Here is a 17,821-nt window from a genome sequence, read left to right on the forward strand (position 1 = left end):
CAGCTAACCCTAACTTCGTCCCTCCTTCTGAAACCGATGGAGTATGCTGGCTGCTTCCAGAGGTGGCGTTGGGCCAGGGCAGGCAGGGCACCTACCTTAGTGGTAGCCCAAAGATCACAATCCAATGGGAAGGTTTCCAGGATTGGCCAATTGATCACGAATGAACAGTTGGTGACCAACGGGCTATGGAAATGGAGAGGGAGACGCAGCAGGACATAATGGATCTTCTCAGGCTGCAAACACCAATGCTGCAGACCTGGTTTACTTACAGATGTGCAATTCCCAGATGTGTAATTCACCACCCTCTGCAGTTCTTAGTGGCGAGGAGTCCTGTGGCACCTTATAGACTAACCGAAGTGTTGGAGCATAAGCTTTCGTGGGCAAAGGCCCACTTCGACAGATGCATGTAGTGGAAATTTCCAGAGGCAGGTATAAATATGCAGGCCAGGATCAGGCTGGAGATGACGAGGTGGATCCAATCAGGGAGGATGAGGCCCACTTCTAGTAGCTGATTTGGAGGAGTGAATACCAAGAGAGGAGAAGCTGCTTTTGTAGTTAGCTAACTACAAAGTGAATGGCTCGCTAACTACAAAAGCAGCTTCTCCTCTCTTGGTATTCACACCTCCAGACCAGCTACTAGAAGTGGGCCTCATCCTCCCTGATTGGATCCACCTCGTCATCTCTAGCCTGATTCTGGCCTGCATATTTATACCTGCCTCTGGGAATTTCCACTACATGCATCTGACGAAGTGGGTCTTTGCCCACAAAAGCTTATGCTCCAACACTTCAGTTAGTCTATACGGTGCCACAGGACTCCTCGCCGCTTTTGCAGATTCAGACTAACACGGCTACCCCTCTGATACTTGCAGTTCTTAGAACTCCCTACTAGCAGCTCCTGACCAACATTCCCTATAATCTGTGCACTTGGGCTGCCACTCGGGAGACAGTCAAGTGCCTCCCACCTGATGAGCAAAGTGCCCACATCCAGGTTGTGTGTTTCTATTGGTCATGCACACCGGCGCATGCCTCCATGCACATCAAAATATATTTCGCACATGGATGAAAAAACCCTGCTCGTGAATGGAAAAGACTAGAGGGAACATTGCTGCCAGCATCCCAGATAGCATTATGGAACATATCCTTACCCCTAACCCTCCAAGCTGGGGGACAGCAAGGGAAACCATGGCTTCACATATCTCAAACGTGGTTCTCATAGGTCAGTGTATGTGTAGGCACAAGAGACTATATTTAGGCAACAAAATGGACAGAAATGTTTCTGCCTCTTCAAATTCAAAGTACACTGTGTTAAGTTTTGCTTCAGAAAAATATACAAAAATCAGACACTGGTTTTGGCACTCTCTTTTTGGAGAATAAATTTACCTTAGTTCAAAACACACTGCAGAATGCACAGCCATATTCAAGGTACATAGACGTGTAAACGTACTGCAAGTGCCACAATTCCTAGCAGGACCCAAAGCACCAGGCCTGGATAGCAATCCAGCAACCCTGCCGTCACTGACCACTACAATCCTCTGTCAAAGCCCCTGACAAGCACAAGTCTCCATGTTGAGCTCTTCCAGTGGCCCTATAGCCAAAATGTATTTTAGTGTGAGTATAAATACGACTATAATAATGATGTCAAGTATCAGAGGGGTAGCTGTGTTAGTCTGAATCTGCAAAAGCAGTGAGGAGTCCTGTGGCACCATAGACTAACAGATTTACTGGAGCATAAGCTTTCATGGGCAAAGAACCACTTCGTCCGATGCATGTAGTAGAAATTTCAGAGGCAGTTATAATGATGACATAAGTACAATGTTTGCTATGAGGTCTTTCTACTTGTTAACATTACACATTAAGTCATGCTACTTTCTGCATTGCAAACTAAGCTGTGTACTGGTCTTATGTTATTTCTTTAGTAACTTTGTCATCCTTTCTAAAATGTAAACCTGGCTGAAATTCTCTGTCAAAGTGGCGTGAGTGGAGGATGTGTACATACTTTTAGGCTTACCCTGAACTTATCACGAAAATCCAGATAGTAAAAAAGAAGTTAGAAACTTTGAAACAATCAGGAAACATCCATTGTGTGCAATGCTAAACAAGCTAGCAGAATTGACAAATCTTGGAGACAGGCAGACACCCCCACAGGGAGACAACAAACAAGAGATAACAATAGGAAGCCTGAGAAACATCAAAGGATAACTGTGGAAAACTGTATCAGAGGGGTAGCCGTGTTAGTCTGAATCTGCAGAAGCGATGAGGAGTCCTGTGGCACCTTATAGACTAACTGAAGTGTAGGAGCATAAGCTTTCGTGGGCAAAGACCCACTTCGTCAGATGCATGTAGTGGAAATTTCCAGAGGCAGGAATAAATATGCAGGCCAGGATCAGGCTGGAGATGACCAGGCCTCATCCTCCTTGATTGGATCCACCTGGTCATCTCCAGCCTGATCCTGGCCTGCATATTTATTCCTGCCTCTGGAAATTTCCACTACATGCATCTGACGAAGTGGGTCTTTGCCCACGAAAGCTTATGCTCCTACACTTCAGTTAGTCTATAAGGTGCCACAGGACTCCTCATCGCTTCTGTGGAAAACTCTGAGACTAACACCCTTTAAGGATTAATGACTGCAGCATGACACTGCAAAATCCAGAGGCTCAAATGGGAACTTACAAATACAGCCTCTCCCCGACTTACAAACCAGTTACGGACCAAGTAATTGGTCCGTAACTCGGTTTGTTCGTAAGTCAGACCCCATAGAGTTACATGCAACCGTGCTGTTCGTAAGCGTGGATCGCGTTCATAACTCGGTGTCCACCATTTATGACAGCTTCGGTTGTAAATGTGAATGGTCGTAAGTCGGCCGTTCGCAACTCAGGGACCAGCTGTATAAAAATGGGGTGTACTGCCATGGTTCTCTGGGTTCAATCATGCAGAGCCCCGTGGAGCACTGGATCATGATCAGCTCCTCACTTATATTCAATCCAATTGCCCACTGGATTGCCTCAAGCTACAACAGACTGGTAGCTATAAGATTATCTGCAGGACCCGTGTGTGAGAGAGAATGAATATACCGCTCTTCATATTGCATTTGCAATAAATGCAGCATATTGCCTTTCCCCCAAGATCTTGTGTGTTTCTTATAACAGCCCTTGTGTCAAATTCAGCAGAGATTCACTCCACTTCTGCATTCTATGATGGCCATAAACTTTCTCCTTTTTGACTCACAGATAATAGGCAGGAATCGGGATGCAATAAGCAGCTATAACGAGATATTCTTCTTACTGAGATCTGATATAACGAATAACCACTGCTAATGCCCCTTCAACCTAATAAAAGCATACAGACTTGGTGCCTGCATAATTTACACTTCTCATCCCAATCTTCTAAATTCCATCAGCAGCGGACTCACTTTTTCTCCATCTAATATTCATCAGATATTATTCTATGATTTTTTTCTTTTAGTTTAATACCATTAAAGATGCTTCTCAAGCTCCAGACTTTCTACAAAATCCTAAAAAGAAGAAGCTGTCAGAGAGCTGTCCTGCAACCAAGACAGCTGACCAGGGAGATGCTAACCCTCTGAGACTAGATGAAATTACGGACTGGCTAAAATAAATCTCAAGTGAACAGATTACCTTGAGAAAAATATTTGAAGATAACAGAACAAAAATATTTCTAGTACACCGTGAGTTAATTTGCAAGGCTTGGCAGCAAGACTAAACGAAGCTGAGAACAGAATCTCCCCACTGTATTATGAATATAACAGGAAAGGACTATTAAACACTGCAAGAAAAGGTTAATGATCTTGAGGGAAGATCAAGCAGAAACCATCTGAGAATTGTGGGTCTCCCACAGGGACTAAAAAAAAAAGGAAGGCTGTGGAATTTTTATGCACTATGCTCCTAGCACTTTTGTTTCGGTGCTCAGGTCAGTACTTTAGACACTGAAAGAACTCAATTGCATCAAATCTCATCACGATATTTTAAACACACAATACTAAGGAACTCATGTTTTAAAAAGCCCGTGAACTTAAAAATCTAAAATGGAAAGAACATAAGATGATGGTTTTCCTGGATTACACCATTAATGGGCTTGGAAAAAAGGGAAAAATTCAACAGATCAAGTGCCTTAGCCAAAAGGCAAGTGTTTGACTACTTCATTTTCTTCCCTGCTACTTTCAAATTAGAAAGGCAAGATGCTTAGTTTTATGACAGCAGGAGAAGATGAAAAGTATCTGATCTCACTACAGGAGAAGACTTCACTGAGGACACTGACCTGATGAATTGGAATAACCTTTGGTATATATGGTTATGACAATTTTCTTTCACTATTTGATCTGAGGAAGTGGGTCTGGCCCATGAAAGCTCATCACCCAATAAACCATCTTGTTAGTCTTTAAAGTGCTACATAGTCCTGTTTTTTGTTCCAGCTACACCAGACTAACACGGCTACATTTCTATCACTATCTTACCAGGTCAGTCACTGAAGTGCTGGAATTCAGATCTCAGCAACATGTTGCTCAGGGCAAACCCACCACTTTGTGCCCTCCCTTCTCACTTCTACCTTGTTCAGCTTTCCCAGTTTCACCAGCAGAGGGAGCTGGCTGGGGAGCAAGTAGGTGAGAACAGCAGCTCATCTCTAAGGGTATGTCTACACTACCCCGCTAGTTCGAACTAGCGGGGTAATGTAGGCATACCGCACTTGCAAATGAAGCCCGGGATTTGAATTTCCCGGGCTTCATTTGCATAAGCGGGGCTCCGCCATTTTTAAATCCTCGCTCGTTCGAACCCTGTGCCACGCGGCTACACGTGGCACGAACTAGGCTTCCTAGTTCGAACTACCGTTACTCCTTGTGGAATGAGGAGTAACAGTAGTTCGAACTAGGAACCCTAGTTCGAACTACCTAGTTCGTGCCGCGTGTAGCCGCGCGGCACAGGGTTCGAACGAGCGGGGATTTAAAAATGGCGGAGCCCCGCTTATGCAAATGAAGCCCGGGAAATTCAGATCCCGGGCTTCATTTGCAAGTGCGGTATGCCTACATTACCCTCCTAGTTCGAACTAGGAGGGTAGTGTAGACATACCCTAATTGTCTCATGAAGAATCAAGAGGGTCAAAATTCAGACTCAGAGCAGCTCCGGCTGCTGCTAGCAGCAGGCTGAAGTGCTGCACAATTGACACACTCTCCTTGCCTCCATCTATCTTCTCCCCACCCTCTCATGATCCCAGGACAGTGGGAACACATGCACCTTTGACTTCGAGATCCTAAGTCCAAGCAAACTGCTTCCCCAGACTTGGGAACTCTACACCGGAGTATCAGCAAGATCCAACAGAGAACTGTGATTCTGTTTTCTAGCTGAGGCATTCTCCCTCCCACTACATGTTCCAACTACTCTGACACCGTTTTCTGTTTTTTAAATATTCCCTTTCATCCCTGATGATTTCAGTTTGTTTCATCCCCATCTAATTTCCTGGATTCTGGGTTTAGAGTAAATCTGGAAATATTCAATGCTTGTGGCCTAAAATGCACTCTTAAGGAGATACCAGAGCTAAACAACGTAATCAATATTTCAGTTTGATTGTTTCAATTCTCTAACTGTAAAAAAATCTGATCTCTTAAAATCTTATCCAAGAACAGTTATCATTGCTGGTTATGATATCTTTTCAGTAATTGGGGTGTATTACTAGGAGATTATTAGGGTCCCCCCCCAATACAATTAGTTAAGGTGCTTTTTCTTTACTTTTTATTTTTGTTAAATGAGTTGAAATAAATGTTGATTTATCTGCTGCTGTGGCTCTCACATTATTCTGGAGCATGCACAAGAGCAAGGTTTAGGAAGAAGTATTCTGCCAAAGAGCTCTTATCTGCAAATGACCCAGTTATATGAGAATAAAGTTAAACAATCTGTATAACTCTTGTATATCCACTATAGACTTGTTCTTAATGCATCATTCTGGGATGCATTAACAGGAGTGTTGTGAGCAAGATATCAGAAGTCATTCTTCCACTCTACTCTGCACTGGTTAGGCCTCAGTTGGAGTATTGTGTCCAGTTCTGGGCACTGCATTTCAGGAAAGATGTGGAGAAATTGGAGAGGTCCAGAAAAGAGCAACAAAAATGATTAAAGGTCTAGAAAACATGAGTCATGAGGGAAGACTGAAAGAATTGAGCTTGTTTAGTTTGGAAAAGAGAAGATTGAGGGGGCATGTGATAGTGGTTTTCAAGTATCTAAATGGTTGTTACAAACAGGAGAGGGAAAAATTGTAACTAACAATGGTCCAAGTAATGACATTATTCAAACACCTAATGGATATTTGATCTAAACATTCCTTATGACTCACATTATAAATTGTGTTTCCTGGAACATTGAAAAGTTCTGATTCTGCATATGCTGATTAATGTATATGGACCAAATAATCATAGAATCATAGATTATTAGAACTGGAAGGGACCTTGAGAGGTCATCGAGTCCAATCCCCTGCCCTCATGGCAGTACCAAGCATCATCTAGACCAGTGTTTCTTAAACTGTGTTCCAAGGTATACCGGTGTGCTGCAAGGCAGTTGGAGGTGTGCTGCAGAGAACAACAGAGTTAAAATGGCCGCCCTTAAAGGGGCAGGCTACCTCCCCCCCCCCCCCAACAAAAAATCCTCGGTGATCCTCATAAAAGAAAATTATTGTTTGTTGTTTAAGAAACACTGATCTAGACCATCCCTGGCAGGTGTCTGTCTTACCTGCTCTTGAATATCTCCAGAGATGGAGATTCCACAACCACCCTAGGCAATTTATTCCAGTGCTTAACCACCCTGACAGTTAGGAAGTTTTTCCTAATGTCCAATCTAAAGATGATCCAAGTTTTTTTTCATGTTAATTAATATCCCACTAGACGTAATCATCATACTAGAAGGTTATAATGAGGTGTTTGACCCTTTTTTAGGAACATTATGCCAACCCCTACATAAACAATCACATGCCAGAAACATTATAAAAAAACTCTGAGAAGCAATTATGGTTAAAAGATTATAGCAGTTGCAGAATTCTACAATTAAGACTTTTACTTTTTTCCCTCCTCACATTCCACATATTCACAAATAAATTTCTTCCTGATTTTATGGTTCTGGTGGATTCAGTACATAATAAAGAAATCAGGTCTTTCCATCTCTGACCATAAACCAGCGACATTAGAATTTTTGCCTCCTGAGATACATTGGTTTTGTATAGATGGAGTACAAACTCTTTTCTCTTGAAGGAAACATTTTTAGAAATGTGTCACAGAAAAAATTAAGCTTTTCTTCTAAATACATGACACACCAAAGAGATCCCAATCGATCCTTCAGAACACATTACAACCTTTTATTAGGGACAAGATCATTTCCTACAAAGTAGATAGAAACAGGATTATCCAGGATTGGTTCCTGGAATTAACCAAATAACTTTACGTCTATGGATTCTGAATGTGCAGAATAGCCTTCTCAAGGGAATCTTTAAAAAAATTAATCACTCTTCAGTATGAATAGACTGACAAGACAAGCCAGATTTGCTCTTCGTAGATGTGTATAAACATACTGAGTGTTGTGGGAGAGAGACCAGGGATAATTCTTTCATACAAATTAAAAGTAAGAGGTCAAGTGTCCCAAGTAATCTCACTTAAATCAGAAAAAAGGCATGTTTTTACTAATAGAAAGATATCAGTGATCAGAACTCTACCAAATACTTTAGAACAATGATTCTCTACATGGCCTAGAATAACTGAATAATTTTAACTTCCCATAAATCTCAAACGAGCAGAAGGCCAGACTTGGATCAGAGGAAGTTCAAAGTCACAAGAAGAAAAGAGTCCAGAAAAGACCTCCGTCCCTGATGGCTAGAGCCCTACCAAATTCATGGTTCATTTTGGGTCAATTTCAGTTACAGGATGTTAATATCATAAACTTCATGGTTTCAGCTATTTAAATCTTAAAAATCATGGTGTTAGAATGGCAGGGTCCTGACTAAAAAGAGTCGTGGGAAATCACATGGTAATTGTAGGGGGTTTTAGTATTGCTACCCTTTTTCACTGCCGCTACTGCTGCTGCTTTCAGAGCTGGGCAATGGGAGAGCAGCAGCTGCTAGCTGAGAGCCCAGCTCTGAGGGCAGAGCCACCATCAGCAGTAGCACAGAAGTAAGGACAGCATGGTATAATATTTTCACCATACTTCTGCACTGCTGCCTGCAGAGCTGGACCCTCAGTCAGCAGCCACCACTCTCTGGCTTCCCAGTTCTTAAGGTAGAACAGAAGAGCGGCAGTATCGTGACCCCTCCCCGTAAAATAACTTTGTGACCTCATTGACAACTGTGTCTTGAGAACAATAAGGCTGGCTGAGTGCCTCTGTCACCGAACCATGTCTGTGCTCTGTCTCCATAAGTAACATGGAGGTCTGCTGAGAGTACTGATAACACCGGAGCTCCAAGGACCGAAGCTCTGAGGTGCCTGAACAGTGTTACTGTGGCAACAACTTTACAGCCTGCAGCACTTAATAGCGTGATGACCACTAAATGTAAAAATCATCCCCTTCCACATACCAAAGCCTTTATCAGGGTAACTCAAACTGTATATAACAAGCAACCCCCCTCAATGACCAGACTGCATTAGGAAAGAGATTTTGATCATCACTTGATTTACTGGAAACCATACTTCCTCCCTTTAAACAGAATCTAGAGACTAAGGAGTAGGGATATAGTCAACTTAAACATGCCATCTCCCATCAGTTTGGCCCTGAAGTTTGCACTCGCCCTGATTCTCTTAAACTGCTTTCATTTCTTCAGATACTACTCAGATTGCCAAGTCCTTTGGCAACACTATTTGCACATTCAAACAGCACATTTAAACAAATAGATTTCCCTAAAGAGAATTTGGAAGAGGAACTAAAGCAATTATTCTCTGCTAATAAATGGAAATAAATTTCAGCTGATGCTCTGAACTGTTTCTTGAAAGTCCACTTAAGATTATCCCAACAGAAAGTCACATGGAGAATCACTGTACCCATCTCCAAATGGTCGAAACAGGTCCCATTAGTCAGACAAACATTGGCACTGTGATTCAGCAGATGCAGACTTAATGCATATGCTCTGGGAATGTTGTTACACCCATATATTTTGGGTAGAACTTAACTGCAAAGTTCATTTTCCCCTATCAAATGCAATTGTATTACAAGCTAAACATGTCATTTTAAATCTAATGGATGTTAATCAGGGGCTGACTGGCAATCAAAACAGGCCCAGGAAATGGGTTGAGAACAGCTAACTTTTTCACGCACACTATCTTTCTTCGTTTACACTGTACTTGCACTGTTATTTATTGTTAGTTACGGAAATCCACACACCCACAATGACAGATAACAGAACTCATTCAACCACTGCGTACTCTCTTCTCACCAGTCAAGACTCGAGAGACTCCATCACCGATTTCACCACTGCACAAAGCAGGCCTACGCATTGCTGTCATGCACCATTGCACATTGCGCGGCCATTCCGTTGATTTCAACCATAACGCAATGTCATTCACTTTGGCGCCAAAGAAACCAAAGCCGAGCCAGTGCAGTGGCCCATGCCTGACCACACACACATACACACGTGGCCTCGGATTTATTCTGAAACATTTTGAATTTTGGTTTTATAGATTTTTTGGTATTAGAACAGTGGTCTCCAACCTTTTTACACCCAAGCTCACTTTTTAAATGTCAGAACAAGCCAAGATCTACCGCCCCATCCTTCCCCCAAGACCCTACCCCTTTCTTGAAGCCCTGCCGTTTCTATTCTCCTCCTCTCCACTTGCTATCCCCAGCCCTTATACACTCTACACTGCCACTTTTTTTTCCAATTCTTCTGTAGGAAGAGGTTTTTCCAACATTTGGCCTGTCTGGATGGGCTCAAATGTCAGAAAAATCCCTTCTTTTGGAAGCCCCCTTAATCCTCGTGGAACAAGGAATACAGGGTTTGCTGAAAGAGCATGCCCTGGTGGGGACAGGGGATAGGGTGCCAGTGGGGGACAGGGTGCCAGAGGGGAGCCGGGGGGGGAGGGTTCTGCAGCGAGGGACAGGGTGCCAGTGGGGACAGGGAGTCCCCCGCACCCGCCTCCTCCCGGGACTCCTCTCCCCTCCCCCCTCAAAGGAGGGAAGCCCTGGTGTGCGCCTCCTCCAGGGATGACGACAACTCCTCCCCCCCCCGCCACAGAGAAGGGAAAGCCCCAGCGCACACCTTCTCCACGGACGACTCCCCACTCCCCGCAAAGGAGGGAAAGTCCCGGTGCATGCCTCCTCTGGGGACTCTCCCCGCCCCGCCATGCCAGTTCCCAGCACACCACAGACCTGGGGGAAGGGAGCAGCCACTGCACTTCTGGAACCCCCAGAAGTGGCGCGCAGCTGCTGGACTTCTGTCCGCCCCACAGGAAGCCGCCACTACTCCGCTGGAGGTAGGTAGCGGGGCTTCTTGGGGGTGGGGGGAAATCAGAGGGGGGGCCACGAACGCCTCGTGATCAACTGGTTGGTGACCACGGTATTAGAAGCTTTACAGTGGATATTACGGTCCATTCGGACAACGGCCCACTGGGAAATTCCCAGTATCCCACCAGACCAGTCCGCCCCGATGTTAATTGGAATAAATCAAACCAAAACCGGGTAAGAAGAGTCCTTGTTCAGGACTGAGGTGCTTGGAAGAATTACAACTAAAGAAGAAAAGTGGCATTCAAAAAGTGAAAGAATTCTGTCCATTTTATACACATACACCCCCCCCCCCATATAGGCATTTAAAATTATTTCAGATTAGAGTGCCAAATATCCTCCTCTACTCCAAAATCCTCATTTATCAGCTGATTTATTGAGTACTGTGGCAAAGTGAGTCTTGACAAAGAGTATATAAAAGGAAAGGGTTTCAGTTTATGAATCAATGCAGGGAAGGTATTCCATGAATCCGAGTAGCCCGAAGAAGAGCACAGAAAGTTTGGTGAGAGACAGACAGCACTGTGCTGTATCACGTCAGAGACAACATCACTGAATCCCACCCTTTGTCAAAAATAGCATTAAGCTCTGAAAGGCCTGACCTCACAATACCAAATGCTGGTAGCAGCATCAACTAGTTGAGCACATCATGCAGATTTAAACCCTTCCCTCGAACAGAAGTGGCACCTTGTTTGGAAGTCGGCGCTTTTAAAAACAGGTACACAGACATTCTCTTCTAAAAACGGTAAACAAACCATAGGTTGAAAGTTAGATAAAAATTTACCTGCCAAGACCTGAACTATTTTGTAACAGAACTATTTCTTTTGCCACTTAAAATCTTTCCAATTTAGGATCCCTAATCCTAATCTAAAGGCTTTAGCTTTAGTACTAAAGAATCTATCTATATTTCTTCCTTGGAATTAGTAGGAATTGTTTATGATGTATAATGAAGATCTGGTTCCACCCCTGAAAGACAAGTCTTAAACTAGAATTCCATGTGTTTTTAAAAACGAGTCTCTCTTATTTGACACACAAAATTGCCATGCTGTAGGGTCAAATAATGACAATTTCTGTGTTTGACTCCCCAGTTTTCATCTCATCCCTTTTTGTTCATTTCAGATTTGTCCTATGAGATTCTCCTCCCGGTTGATTTTAATTGCATATCTTGAGGCTACCATTCAAGGACAGTCCACTTTACTTGCCATTTCCCCTTCTATGGAGGGATGGGGAATGAAGGGATATAAGACAAGAAGCAAGAAATAACATGCTAATAATTGTATTTGTTGTATTCATTCTACTCCCACTCCCTAATACATTATTTATATTTATATTATCCTAGCATCTAGGATCCCTACTCCTGGGACAGGACCCTATGTTCTACACATAAATCTAATTCTTGTGATTTCAGTTTGCTTTCTGAATGGCCAAAGGGAAAGACAGCTTGTGAGTGGGAATCTTTTTTGCTTTTGTTTCGTGGTAGATGGGGCTATAAATGTGTTGTCGCAAATCTTGTTTTATAAGATGAAGAGAAAGAACAATGACAAATAAATGGATTAGTAAACAGGCCGTCCTCACTGTAAATCCAGGATACATTCAAAAAAATTTGGACTTATAGGGAAACAACTTAAAGAGGGGAATTTTTTTCCCACGGTTGACTTCCATTTGTGCAAACTGGGGTTTTTTTGCACAACTTAAAAGTGGGGAATGGGAGGACTTATAATATATCGGTTCCTACAAGTGCCAACAACTTCAGTGCAGAACAGATATATACCAAGACAACTTATAGCAGGGACACCCTGGATACCTTTCTATTACTTAATGACTAAGGACATATTCCTCCTTGCACACTAAATCCCTCTTATCTTTCCACAGAATCAGAACGTTGCCCATAACATCTAACTCTGTATTCCCAAATAAGAAGAACAGATAACAATAAGAGTCCTTAATGAAGGCAGACTGACACCCCAAACAACAAAGTCTTCATGATTCTCTCAATTCCTGTTTTTTAGAAGACGACCAGATTTTCCAGGATGCTGTCAAATGCTGAATACCCTCGAAGTGTGTTCTCCATAAAACAGAAATCATGTCTTCCTTCGCCAGCCTTCAGATCATCTCCAATTAAAAGAATTTAAGGCAAACAAAATAACGTAGATTAAAAAACCATGACAACAAAACTAGGTATTTAAATTATCTGCTTTGTTTACACGTCAGACCTACCCCACTTCTACCATATTGGTGTTTTCTTTTGCAAGTCTTTTTACTTTAAATGCTTATGTATATTTTGTTATGGTGAAAGTGTTAGACAAATGTAGACACTAAGCACAGAACCAGTACAGTGCTGGTCCAAGTTGAGCCATACTTCTGCCAACAGGCCTCATCCTCATTATGGAAGGACCACCACCTCTTTCTGAGAAGCAAGTTCAGTCACCATAACCACTGACTCTTTCGCCTCACTACTGCAATTGTCAGCAAGAATGACATTGACGAATCAATTTTACATCAACCAATCAGACATCGGATTATGAGACAAGGTGTAAAGGCCCAACCTGGTCACTAGCAAGAATGAGTTAACTCTAGTTCAGCTTCACTTTCTCCATGTAAAAGTAGCAGAGGAAAGGCAAGGAGGCAGAACTGACTGCAGGCCTATGAAAAGGCTATAAGAAACTGTAGCCCTGTCACCTCTGGCAGCTGGCATCATTTGCTAAATACTTGGTCTTGCCATGAGTGCAGGGGCCTGAACTAGATGACCTCTTGAGGTCTCTTCCAGTCCTATGATTTCATGGTGCAATAGCGTAGCTAAACATTGAGAAAACCATTTTATTGCTGCTACAGTTGAGCAGTCACATTAACAAGTCTTGGTTTTGTAGAAAATAGCGTATCCGCTCACAGCATCCCCTTTACACACTTGTCGTTTTACAGTTGCCACAAATGTTGCCCCATAACAGGAGCTGTTCTCAAGTTAGCAAATTATTGTTTTATGCCATTTTAATGAATATTTTAAACTTTTAAAAAATAGCTGAACAGCTTTTCTTTTTACCCTCTCCCAAGATGCAGGTACCCATCATTCAAGGTTTGAGTCAACAGCTCCTTTGGGAGAGATCGTTTGGGTCCAACCAATGACCTGTGCTGCCACATTGGTGGTAATGCAATTTCCAGGCCAGTTAAAAGGAGGATGGGAAAGACGATCATTTGGCAACTGAGAATTTATTATAGGGGCAAGGAAGTTTTACTTAATGAACGTTTGTGCAACTTGTAATGCAGTTAAGCTCTCCAGGTTTCATATGGAAATTTTAAATTGCTTAGTAAAATGGTAGTGAAAGGCAATTGGAGTAACAGATTATGCTTGCTTCAGCATGCCATTGCTTAGCACAAAGCACTTCTGCAATCAGTATTGCACAGATATTTAATAAATGCAACACCAGCAGAAAAATTATAGATGGAATCCAGGGTTGGATAGAGTAAGATTTGACTAATACATGTAGAGAAACGGAAAGTTATTTTTGCATATTACTATATACAGACCAGCATGAAGACTAAAAGGATGATCCAGTCAGTTGTTGGGGCATTAGCCTGGGATTATAGGAGACATCAGTTCAGTTCTCTGCTCCACCAAAACCTTCATATGTGACCTTGGGCATGTCATGTAGCCTCTTTGTGTTTCAATTCCTTTTCTGTTTTGTGGGGAGAACAGTATTTCCCTACCTCACAGGGCTGCTGAATTCTTTAATGTATTTATTCCCAGAAGCCTCCTAGATTATGGTAATGGGAGCTATATTAGCACCTAAATAGACAGGGGCATATGTACGTAACTACATTTAGGTACGAATGATTTGGCTTAAATCACTTTAGAAAGAATTCAAATAGTTTACGATCGTGTCCTGAGTAGCTCTAGGATGTACAAAAAAACAAAACCAGAAATCTGAAGGAGTGAAAAGTCGATTTCTTTTAGAAGTGAGGTTTATCACTTAAAAAGAAAGACCCTCTAACTAGTCGCACCATATTCTTAATCCAGCTAACCTGACAACGGCAACATCCTAACTGAGGGCATACTTTGACAGTAAAAAAACAAACAATGATTTGTTACTTGACCTTCAAAAACCCAGATAAAAATATGCTGGAAGAGTTTACCTTTCTGAGCTGCCCATTTTAATTTTAGGTCCTTTCCATGAAATTTACACAGATATTGGAAAACTGAATATTTTGAATACAGTCTAAACAGAACACAAATGTTCTGTTCATGTGGAAGCCTAAAAAAAAGAGAGACGATATATTTTCTAGATTTTTAAAAACAAATCCACAGTGGTGCACACAGAAGCATTTAACAATACTTGTGTGATGAGCTATAAGTAAAAACCCACCCAACACTGACTCTCCATTAGTCATGAATATACACACACAGTTCACAGTAATGAGATCAGATACCCAGCTCTCCAAGATGCTGACAAAGTTCACCTTATTTTTCTTGATACATTGCTCTGCTTTTATTTTCCACTATTAATATTTATTAAGCTTTGCATTCAGTTTCTGAAATATGAACCCATTGGCAAGATGGGCAATGAAGATCTAAGAGGGTTTTTTTCCTCCACTCAAGCTCCTCTCAAGAAGTGGGTTTTGCCCACGAAAGCTCATGATATTACTATATATATTTTTCTCAGTTTCTAAGGTGCCACCGGAGTAATCATTGTTATCTAAGAGGCTGGATAGTGTTTTAAAACTGTTTTTTCGCCCCTCAGTTACCCAAGAAGTCCTTTCCCAGATTCTGACGCACCAAGTGCTCCTGGGCTATAACACTATTCCAATTACAAATCATGCCAAGTGTGGTGTGTACACACAAATTGTTTTGAACACTTTTGCCATTTGCTTAATTCCCAGTTACTGACTCTTCTTTTCCCTGAGGTGAAGTATACTACTGCTGAGTTTAAAAATTTCTATTTAAAAGACATGTTTGCATTAGCCTTCTCACATTACATTTTCTCCTGAACTTAAACAAAGGCAACTATTTGAAATTAACTAACTTCAAAGCAAGAACTGAAAAGAGAACAATAAGAAACCGGGCTTACAGTCTTGCACGCTCCATTGTGACTGACCACACGGATGATTTCTCCTGTGGGAATGTACTCAATTTGCAGTTCCATCTTTCCAGAACTAAGCTAATTGATTTCTCTGTCCTTTAGAGAAGGTGCTGACATCAAGGACAGCAACAGTAGTCCCTGAAACCACAGACTGAGTAGGTTCTTTGGTTCAGAAGTCCTACTGTGAGCGGAAGAGCTGAATCCTTGTATTTACACTAAATGTAGGTGTGAGCTAAAACTACAATTAAGTTCAAGCACTAGTTTCCACTAAACTCTGTATTGTTACAATGTGCCAAGACAGTTCCAGGAATCGTTAATTTATGTCCTCGCTTGTTGCTGTTAACTCCAGAAGTTCCATTTCAGACCCAGAGGATTTAAGTAATGTCAGGTTGCTATGGCTGGAATTTGACAGTTTTGGACACAAAAATAATATGCAGTAGTCTTCGAAAGGTCTACCCTGAGATTTTGTGCTGGAAAAATTCACTGTGTTAGGCTGCAAGATGTTGGATTTAAAGAGATGGTGCAAAAGAAAATACCAACTTTTTCCAGTGAAATTCCAGCAAGACCTTCAAATTACTATAGAACTAAATTGTAATTACTTTCTTCCTAGTTAACCAGTTCTGACAAACATCAAACACGCCAACAGTCAATAAAGAAAAGTTACTACACAGCTGCACTTTACTCTGGATTTGGCAGATGTTTAGAAACACTGCAAATGATCCCCACCCTCAAACTCCTAAACTAATATCCTGGACAGACCTAAGAAACAATACCAAGCAATTGACAAAATGCCAGATATTTCAAAACCCGCTGTTGATAGGTAGATATATCCACTCTCAGCAGCCACATTTCAGCCCATACACTTGTTTCCAATGGAAGCTAACTCCAGATGAGGAGGCTTGCTACTGAGAACATGTGAATGGGCCATTTCCCTGATCATAAATTTTTCATTCTTTCAAGGTTGTTTCAAAGGATAGAAATTATTGGTTCCTTTTCCAGAGCTATTTCCTAGGATAAAACATCATTGCTTCATTATTGCTCCAGCTAGGAACTGTCCTGTTCCCACAATTGTAAAGCAGTATCTAATCAATCCTTACTATCTTTGGTACTTAAGAATTCATATCTTTGCATGTGAAACATTTGTTTCTCAGATCTTCAGAGGAATAATTTCAATGACATGCATAAAACTTCTGGATCTCAGTAGCAAACAAAAACGGACAAATAGAAAAGAAAGTGAAAAAGCTAGAAGAATACAGAGAATAAGGAAATACAAAAAGAAAAGAGGAGAGACTCATAAAAAGGCAAAATGACAAAGCAGAGGAGAAGGGGGTGGCCATGAATTAAAGAAGCCAAAAACAACTGTTTGCTACACTGAAATTTCCATCACTACTTGTGTGTGATTGATCTAGTCAGATGCATGCACAGTTGTAGCCATGCAGGTCCCAGGATATTAAAGAGTCAAGGTGGGTGAGGTAAGATCTTTCATTGGACCAACTTCCATTGGTGAGAGAGAAGCTTCTGAGCAGAGAGACAGAGAGAGTGTAATCAATCAAAAATAACCAGATACAGTCAATTCCTGGTCAGAGGAAGGGCTGACAAATAACATTTTCTTATTTTTTTATTCTTGTGATGTCTTTTTCTTCCTGAAATTTCCTTGTGACTTATTTTTCTTCTTCTGGCATCTCACTCTGTTTCCTTCCCCCTTTGCTTCTCTCCCCAGTTTATCTTTCCATGTCTGAGATTTCCTTTCTGACTTCAACGTTTTCCTGCTGTGGCACACAAGCAGGAGAGAGCAGCCAGGTCTCCCTAAACCAGATTTTCCTGCTTTTTCATCTGGTTTCACTATATATATTGTCCTGGCATTGAGCTGTAATAGTCCTTGCATGGGAAAAAAGGCAGGACTCTGTTTAAAAAAACCCTCCGTTTACATTCATTATAACAGAAGCATCTGGGCAAACAAACGTAGAGTTTTCTCTGTCAAACTAATAGTTAAACCTCCCTAGTCCAGCACCATTGGGACCTGACCGGTGCCAAACCAGTGAATTTGCCAGACCACGGGAAGTCACTTTTGTCCAGCAGAATTACAACACTCCCACTGCTTACTGAGCTCTGAGAAGACATTTAGGGGTGAATTTGAGCTAAACAACAGCACAGAGCACCGAAAGCCAGGACTGGTGGCCGTAAACAAACTTTATGGGATCGCAGGAAACTTGGCCACACCCACCCGGCTAAACGAAATCATGCCGGACCAAGGATGGTGCTGGACCAGAGTGTTGG

The 17,821-nt window shown here is 41.9% G+C and overlaps 1 protein-coding gene across 2 annotated transcripts in view; it reads right to left on the reverse strand.

Moving 5' to 3' along the window:
* Positions 1-15,731, reverse strand: part of MYO1C (myosin IC) — a 112,215-nt gene extending 96,484 nt beyond the window's left edge. For both annotated transcript variants that reach the window (XR_012897022.2, XM_075904489.2), the window contains exon 1: positions 15,533-15,731. Coding sequence is in view for 1 of the 2 variants with exons in the window: in XM_075904489.2 (XP_075760604.1) it covers positions 15,533-15,607 (75 nt within the window). In the remaining variant the exon portion in view is untranslated. The remainder of the gene's footprint in view (positions 1-15,532) is intronic.
* Positions 15,732-17,821: the final 2,090 nt, after the last annotated feature.

The sequence above is a fragment of the Pelodiscus sinensis genome, chromosome 21 (genome assembly GCF_052426305.1).
Source record: "Pelodiscus sinensis isolate ZL-2025 chromosome 21, ASM5242630v1, whole genome shotgun sequence".
In the NCBI taxonomy this organism is placed as follows: Eukaryota; Metazoa; Chordata; order Testudines; family Trionychidae; genus Pelodiscus; species Pelodiscus sinensis.